Source organism: Globicephala melas, chromosome 5, assembly GCF_963455315.2.
Source record: "Globicephala melas chromosome 5, mGloMel1.2, whole genome shotgun sequence".
Classification (NCBI taxonomy): Eukaryota; Metazoa; Chordata; class Mammalia; order Artiodactyla; family Delphinidae; genus Globicephala; species Globicephala melas.
In genome coordinates this window covers 85,896,239-85,904,356 of record NC_083318.1, presented here as the reverse complement: position 1 = coordinate 85,904,356, position 8,118 = coordinate 85,896,239, and the positions used below count along the sequence as shown (strand labels likewise).

The window sequence follows — 8,118 nt, the reverse complement described above, 5'->3', positions numbered from 1 at the left end:
TTAATTAAACCTCAGTTTCTTCATTGGAAACATGAAGAAGCTTAGCAAGATGATTTAAAAAAAGTTTTCTTCTAGATTTAAACATCTGACTTTTATTGAAAAAATCTGGTTTATATTAACATTTTGAAATCATTATAATCAGAAGACAATAGATTTTAAGTTCCCACTCCTAGGAAGTGCTTATATTATTGATGTTCTCTCCCTCCCTATAAAATTTGACTTCATCTTACTAGTCACACAGTTCCCATCATACTAGCCAAGACTTGTCAGACTGGTTCTAGTTAGATCATCAGTGACTTCTTTCTTCACCTCAGTCTAGCCTACAAAGTTGTTGATAGAGCCTGGATACACACACTTGATGGCAGACCTCGGTCTCCACAGGACCATTCCTCGCTGGTCAGCAATGTATCGGTGAGTTTTCTTCTCTTTTCCTTTGTCTTAAGTTAACTTGCTTAAAGTGGCATGAACCACACCAAGGAATGTGTAGATCTCCAATTTATTATTTGCTTAATGTGGAAAAATACTTTTGATATTTAACATGAAATTATGTCAAGAAATAGGTTTCTCTTCTTTCTATACTAGTGTTCCCTGTCCTCTTGTGACCCATCCCAAATGTTTATGTACTTTCAGAAGAGCTCAACAAAAGATAAAGGCACATGGTGTTTAACAACTGTCTTTTAGTTTGTTTTGTTTTGAGAAAAATAGAATGTGTTTTTAGCTTCGGTTTTATTTGTCTCAAGTTTATTATATTATATTATATATTATATTATATTTAATACTCAAAATTATACATGAGAAAAAAATCTAAAACCATGAAGATCAAACTTACACTTCTTTCTGTAAGTAAATAGTATAAACTAAAAAATATATATATATGTTTTAAAAGAACAAGAAACAATTTAAGAAGGCAATGTGATTAAATTATCATAGTTGGATTTTTAAAATAAATCCAGTGATGTACCTGGTCAAAATCAACTTCTCTAATAGAGAAGTCATAATTATTCTGAGGTTGTTTTCTTTAAAAGTTAGAAACTAAACAGTAACAAGATTTCAGTGTACCAGTTTGGGCTCTGAAAATAATTTTATCTTCATGTTAAAAATTCATTTTCTCTGATTGAGATATTGGCATGCTCTTTTTTGTTAATTTCTGTTTTGAGAAGAAAACAGTTTGAAAAGTATAAAGCTTCTAATGGAATCTTAATAGTGAAAAACACTCAGGCTCTGTAGTTGATAGGAAGAAAGTTCTACATAGTCCTCATGAGAAATTTAATACTCTCTATATTTGTTGATGAATCAACTAAGAGCGACAGACATCACAAATTAAATCAGACTTTTCAAGGCTTCCTGCCTTCTGCAAGTACTTCTCTATAATCCATGATGGTTTTGTACCCTAGCCTTTTTACCTAGATTATCTTTAAGAATATTACTATAGAAAACAGTGCTTTTATTTAAACATATAATTTCTATCAAACTCAAGATTCTAAATTGATTTCAGGCTTTGTCTATGCTAAATCTGAGTGAGTCTGGAGTTTGTGTAGGGGAGTTATAATTTGGAGGTATTGGAACGAATTTTCCTGAGTATAGTCTCTAATTTGAAGCAAAGATGTTTTCAGTCTTGCTTCAGAGTAGATGGAAGATACCTCTCAAGGAAAAACAAACACACAAAAAACTCCTTCCTGATCTAAAACTTGCATACAAAGTGGAGCATATCGATGTTTGAGTCAGCCTAGGAGATGTTCAGTGAATGGGCTAGAGTGAAAAGGGATTAAATTTATTAGCACATTTGCTGGAATAAGTGTACCAACAAGAATGCTTTGAAAAAAGAGGTATATTGAGATATATAGGCAATTTCTTTTTAAAGCCATTTGCTCATAACTGGGAAGGCATATCAGAAACAGGTGGAGAGTTTTATCAAATGGCATGTTCCTTCCTCTTTGACCAAAATTTTGATAGCCCCTTCCTCACTCCACCTGTTCTAAATGAAAACCACTATGTTAGAATTTAAAGGTTAGAAGAAAGTTAGACCAGGTAAACATTATTCTTCAGATGCTATCATTTTCTCCAAACTGATTTTATACTATCCTTTGAATATGAAGAAATCGACACATTAATTTTATAAAAACACATACAACAGAAGGTTAAAGAAGACTTTTTCAGGTATAAGTTTATAGGGAAGAGATTTGAGAAGAGAAGAATATATTTATTAAATATATTTATTATTGATAGGAATGTCTGCCAACTGTATTCACCAGCAACCACTGACAACCAGCAACTACTGACAGCAGACCAAATTTGTAGACATTAGTATCTACACACGTTTAGATAGATGAAGGTAAACTGAGTAATATTCAAATGAAACAAAATGGACAACTTTAATTTTTACTTCGTAGGGTAAGCATTATCTCTCAACATGTGACCCATGGACCCCCTCCATTAGATTCACTGGGTACTTATTAAAAACAGAAAAGTCCAGCTCCCATCCAAGAAATTCCCGTGAATCTCTGGTTGAGGCATGGGAATTGTATTAAAAGTTACACAAGGTAATTCTTATTTACTGTACAGTTTGAGAAGAACTGATACAGTACAAAGCCATAAAAAACAGGAACTTGTAAGATAGAAAGAAATTAAAGTGGAAATGAAATAGGTCAGTTTTTGAAGTGGTAGCTTTTTGTTTTATTTAAACTGGTATAATTATACCTCAATGGGAGGTGTTCTCTCGCAGTTTACCTTTTCCTCCAAGGGAGAAGAGTAGTCATTTATGCAACATAGTGATGATTAAGGAAAAGAGGCTAATTTCAGAATGTCTGGAAAACTGAAGGGAGGATACAGACATAATTTGGGTAGTTTGTGTCAGACAGGGAGTGTGGTCTTATTTGGATTAAGAATCTATTTGTTTACAGGGAAAAATCTCAATGTAAAATTAATCTATTGTAGCAACCTCTTCCTTTTTGCCCTGAAATTAGTCAGTAGATAATGATACTGAAGGGTTCCTCTACTGAGGTGCAGGTCCAGAGTTGCTTTATGATAGTGTTCCAAGCGTTTAATGCTGTGCCTCACTTCTTCAGCTAAGATCAGTCCTGGTCCATGTAACAACTTTTAATGAGTTCTCATTGTGTACTAAGTTCTGTATGGAAGAAAACTTTGTTGAGCACCTATTATGTATTGCACATTTTGTAAAATGTTATCTGATTGAATTTTGGCAATACTTTGAGAAACCATTATTGTTATCTCTCCTTAAAAAAATGAAATAACTGCAGCTCAGATTGTCCAGGGTTAGTAAGTGTTGGATCTAGAACCTGACCTTGGCATTTCTGGCTTTAAAGTCTATGTTCTTTCTACTGTAACACACTGTCTTATCATGTGTGGGAAGCTAAAAGAAGAGTCTTTGGAAAGTTTGCCCTCTAACAGAGAAATGGAAAACGTGCACACATGCATATACACACACAGAGAAAATGTGTATGTATGTGTAGGCATACATGTTTATATAATGTATAGGCAAAGAAACAGGTCAATACAGGTTAATATGAAAGAATGCACATATATGCTGACGAAGGAAGGGTGGTGGTATAATTTTACTTTGATTGACAGGTCTTTACAAATGTTTTGAAGAATGCACAGACTACCGTTATATAATTTTCTTAAAACTGTCTCTGTATTTAAACAAGATAAGAACATGACCTAACTTTTCCGCACTATCTCAAAGGTGATCAGTGACTGAGAGTACAGCACGTCAATTATATCATCACTGTTTTCTAAAAAAGATTGCAACATTTGCTATTGTGTGAAAATCAAGTTCATCTTAGTGCAGCATTTTATGGAAGGAATTCATCAGTCTGTAATAATTATAACTGTCTAGTGAACCTTTGTTATTTTTTCATTATTGTCTGCTTTCCTCCAAAAATATAATTGCTTCAATATAATAAGGGAATAAATATAAACATTCAAGAAAAAAAGCAACATCATGTGCTTCCTTGTCAGCACTGAGATTTATAATTATGCCTGATGCTTTTGTGCCTGAGGATGGGGCTATTGGGCAGTTGTGGAGCAAGTCTTCTAAGATGGTCGGTGGTGAAATGAGTGCTCTGTCTGCGTTTCATGGCTTTATCAGGGTTAGATTTTAGAGGAACTCCACTAAGTACATCTCAAAGCACACTCCTTTGGACATATTCTCATCAAAGATGGTGGATAAGAATTGTGGAGAATGTTCTCACAGTTTCAAGCATAATTTGATAGGTTTGAAATGAGTGGATTAGAGGGTAGGAAAGTTTTAAGAGGTTGAGGAAAAAAAAATGCGCTGCAGACATACCAGGTCATGCCAGAACCTGCAAGCCGAACCTTCTCCCAGGTACATATATGGCCTGAATGGTTGAGCAATTTCTGAGAATTTTACAATAGTAATTCTGAGAAGATAGAACTAAATTTAGGGGAATCCAAAGTATCAGTCACCATTAAATTCTATCTTGCAGTCTTTCAACCTTTTATCTGAAGATGTCAGATGATGTCTTTTTTTTGAAGCTGCAAAAGCAAATACAGAATGATTTAGCACTCTGTTTAAAGTTGAGCTATGATTCAGTGCAGAACAAATAATAATTGCTATCATTTGTTTCACATGTACTGTGTACCAACTACTGTTCTAAAATAGCATGCACATTTAATCTTTATAACAAACAGTGGTTATATTATTATACCCATTTCACAGATGAGGAAACTGAGGCTCAGACAGTATTTGCCTAGAGGTGATAATGGCAGAACTGGGAATTAACCCTGGTCTATCTGACTCCAACCCATGCTCTTAATCACAATGCTATACCATCCCCACAATTCCTCCTTTATTTACCTAGGTGATGCTACTGCTATGCTGACTTAACTGTCTTATTGTGTTAAAAGATATAAAAGTTATATTTACAAGGAACAATGTTATTGTTCAATGGATAATCTTCTAAGTAGACCTCTGAGGATTGTAGACAGGAAGCATCTCTGTGTTCTATAAATTAAGGGATACCACAATCAAAGATTAGGTAGTTTGCATGTGGTCACAGGAATGGGTGAGTCAGTCAATACTAAAGCTTGAATCTGTCCTCCCAGTTCACCTGTGTACCAAGTCCAATGTTGTCAAGTAGAAGAGTTAAACCAACACAGGTGTCTACCTGACCCAGGAAATATTGTTATTGTTATTACTATTACCATTTGAATTTGTATAGAATTATACGGACTTTTAAAAATTGGTTATTGCACATTAAAAGCTTAGCAGGTCACAGCAAAATTCAGAGAGGGCACATGTAGTAGGATATATATGTATATACACATATATATGTTCTTTACACATAATTCCAACATATATTCTTATTTGATACCTATCAACAACTGTGAGGCAGACAATTTTAATATTATCATGATTTTACAGATAGGAAAACCAAAGATTAGGAAGACTGAGATTTCCAAATCTCTGAGTAAGTGATTGGTAGAACTGGAGTTTGCCATACATTTCTAACTCTGGTCCTGAACTTTCTAATACTCCCTGCTGCCTCCACTACATCATGATCCCTGGAATCACAAGTGTTCCCCTTGGTTAAGCAGAGATAACTTTCCTTTCTCTTTAAACAATTAGCTTAACCCTTGTGTCTCAACTTTCCTAGTCCAGAAAATACCAAAGATAATAAATAATACATCTAAAATATTTCAAACCAATCTTTCAAACCTTACAGTACATTCAAGTTGTAATTAAGCACTTAGATATATATTACTGGATTCAACAGCAAAGCTAGATTTGGGATTCCTTTTTTTTTTTTAACATCTTTATTGGAGTATAATTGCTTTACAATGGTGTGTTAGTTTCTGCTTTATAACAAAGTGAATCAGTTATACATATACATATGTTCCCATATCTCTTCCCTCTTGCATCTCCCTCCCTCCCACCCTCCCTATCCCACCCCTCTAGGTTGTCACAAACCACCGAGCAGATCTCCCTATGCTATGCGGCTGCTTCCCACCAGCTATCTATCTTATGTTTGGTAGTGTATATATGTCCATGCCACTCTCTCGCTTTGTCACAGCTTACCCTTCCCCTCCCCATATCCTCAAGTCCATTCTCTAGTAGGTCTGTGTCTTTATTCCCATCTTACCCCTAGGTTCTTCATGACCTTTTCTTTTTTCTTAGATTACATATATATGTGTTAGCATATGGTATTTGTTTTTCTCTTTCTGACTTACTTCACTCTGTATGACAGACTCTAGATCCATCCACCTCACTACAAATAACTCAATTTCGTTTCTTTTTATGGCTGAGTAATATTCCATTGTATCATCTGACACCGGTCAGAATGGACATCATCAAAAAATCTAGAAACAATAAATGCTGGAGAGGATGTGGAGAAAAGGGAACACTCTTACACTGTTGGTGGGGATGTAAATAGATACAGCCACTATGGAGAACAGTATGGAGCTTCCTTAAAAAACTAAAAATAGAATTACCATATGACCCAGAAATCCCACTACTGGGCATATACCCTGAGAAAACCATAATTCAAAAAGAGTCATGTACCAAAATGTTCATTGCAGCTCTATTTACATAGCCTGGACATGGAAGCAACCTAAGTGTCCATCAACAGATGAATGGATAAAGAAGATGTGGCACATATATACAATGGGCTTCTTAAGTAGAGTTCTAAATCCTTGCACAAAACTGTATATGTCATGGCTGACCATTAGCTTGATGTATAGATTCTTAGAGCTAAAAAGGTCCAAAGATGAGTAGTTTTACACATTTTCTTTACCAGTTGAATCCCTTTCACACATAAGGCTAATGCAAACCCCTGCTGCGTGGAGCAGTGTTGCTCTGGGTGGAGTGGGAATAAGGCTTGGGAGCCTCACCTGTTCCATCTTCTCCTTATCCCCTTAGTCACATGAGGCAATTTGAGGGATTTTTCAACCTGTTTTGAAAACAAATTAATTCCTCATTATGAAGGAGGAATAATGACAAAGCCAACATTTGCTGTGCATGTACTGTGTACTTGGTATAATGCCAATTGCTCCATAAGCGTTATTCCATTTAATCCTTAGAAGAACCCTATAGTTAGGTTCTATCATTACCCCCATTTATGGGAGGGGAAATGTAGACTTAGAGAAGGTGAGTAACTTGCTTGGAGCCATCTAGCTAGTAAGAGGTAGAGCCGGGGCGAAACCCAAGCTGTTTGACGCAAAAGCCCAGACCTATATCCACTAAGCAAGAAAATAGAAGTCATTTGCTTAAAGTCGTAGAACTTTTTACAATGAGATCGTCGATGAAAACTTGGTCTCCTTATTTATTAGCATCAGATTTATTACTTGTATCTCAAAATTGTGCAGCTAGAAAATATTAAGTAAAAATATTTTATTAAGTAAATATATTTCTTGAATGTCTTCTTCTCCCAAAGATAATTACATAAAAAATCACAATTTACTTTGATTGCAACTAATCTGTTTTGCATATTGCAATAGTATCAGCTTAGATATGAGTGACAGGAAGCTTAGGATAAAGTGGCTTACATAAAATGTCATTTTATTTCAGTTTAATGTAAAACAAGTCTGGAGATAGTCAGGTAGGGGCTGATAGGGAGGTTTACCAAGTAATTAGGAATCTAGGCTTCTACTGCTGTGCTGTCCTATCAACATGAACATATATCCTCCCAATCATGGTTTAGTATGGTTGCCAGAGCTCCAACTAGCACATCAGGATTCTACCCACTGGAATAGAGACTCCATTGGTCAGAACTTATATTCACAGGGAGAGTCATGGATAAAGGACATTATTCTATTTTCCAGGGGGCCATATGCTCAACCAAAAATCAAAGATTCTATTATTAAGGAAAATATTTGGGATAGGCACATATGAGTCTGTAGCACAGACATGCTTAGTTCGAATGATGAGAGGTATATCCTGTTGTGATGAACAGTAGGCAGATGAATATATGGGTCTGAAGTTTAGACAAATAATCTGTATTTATAGATTTGGTAGCCATCAGCATTTAGATATGAATTAAAGACATGGACATTAGTGACTGAAAATATTTAGCCCTTTTGGATAAAATAATACTTTTTAAAATAAATTTATTATTTTTGGCTGTGTTGGGTCTTCGTTGC

General features: G+C 35.2%; 1 protein-coding gene across 1 annotated transcript in view; it reads left to right on the top strand.

The window, feature by feature from the left end:
• The first annotated feature begins 358 nt into the window (after positions 1–358).
• TMPRSS11E (transmembrane serine protease 11E) overlaps positions 359–8,118 on the top strand; it is a 50,279-nt gene continuing 42,519 nt past the window's right edge. Inside the window, exon 1 of the mRNA XM_030880702.2 lies at positions 359–411. Within this exon, the coding sequence (XP_030736562.1) occupies positions 359–411 (53 nt within the window). The remainder of the gene's footprint in view (positions 412–8,118) is intronic.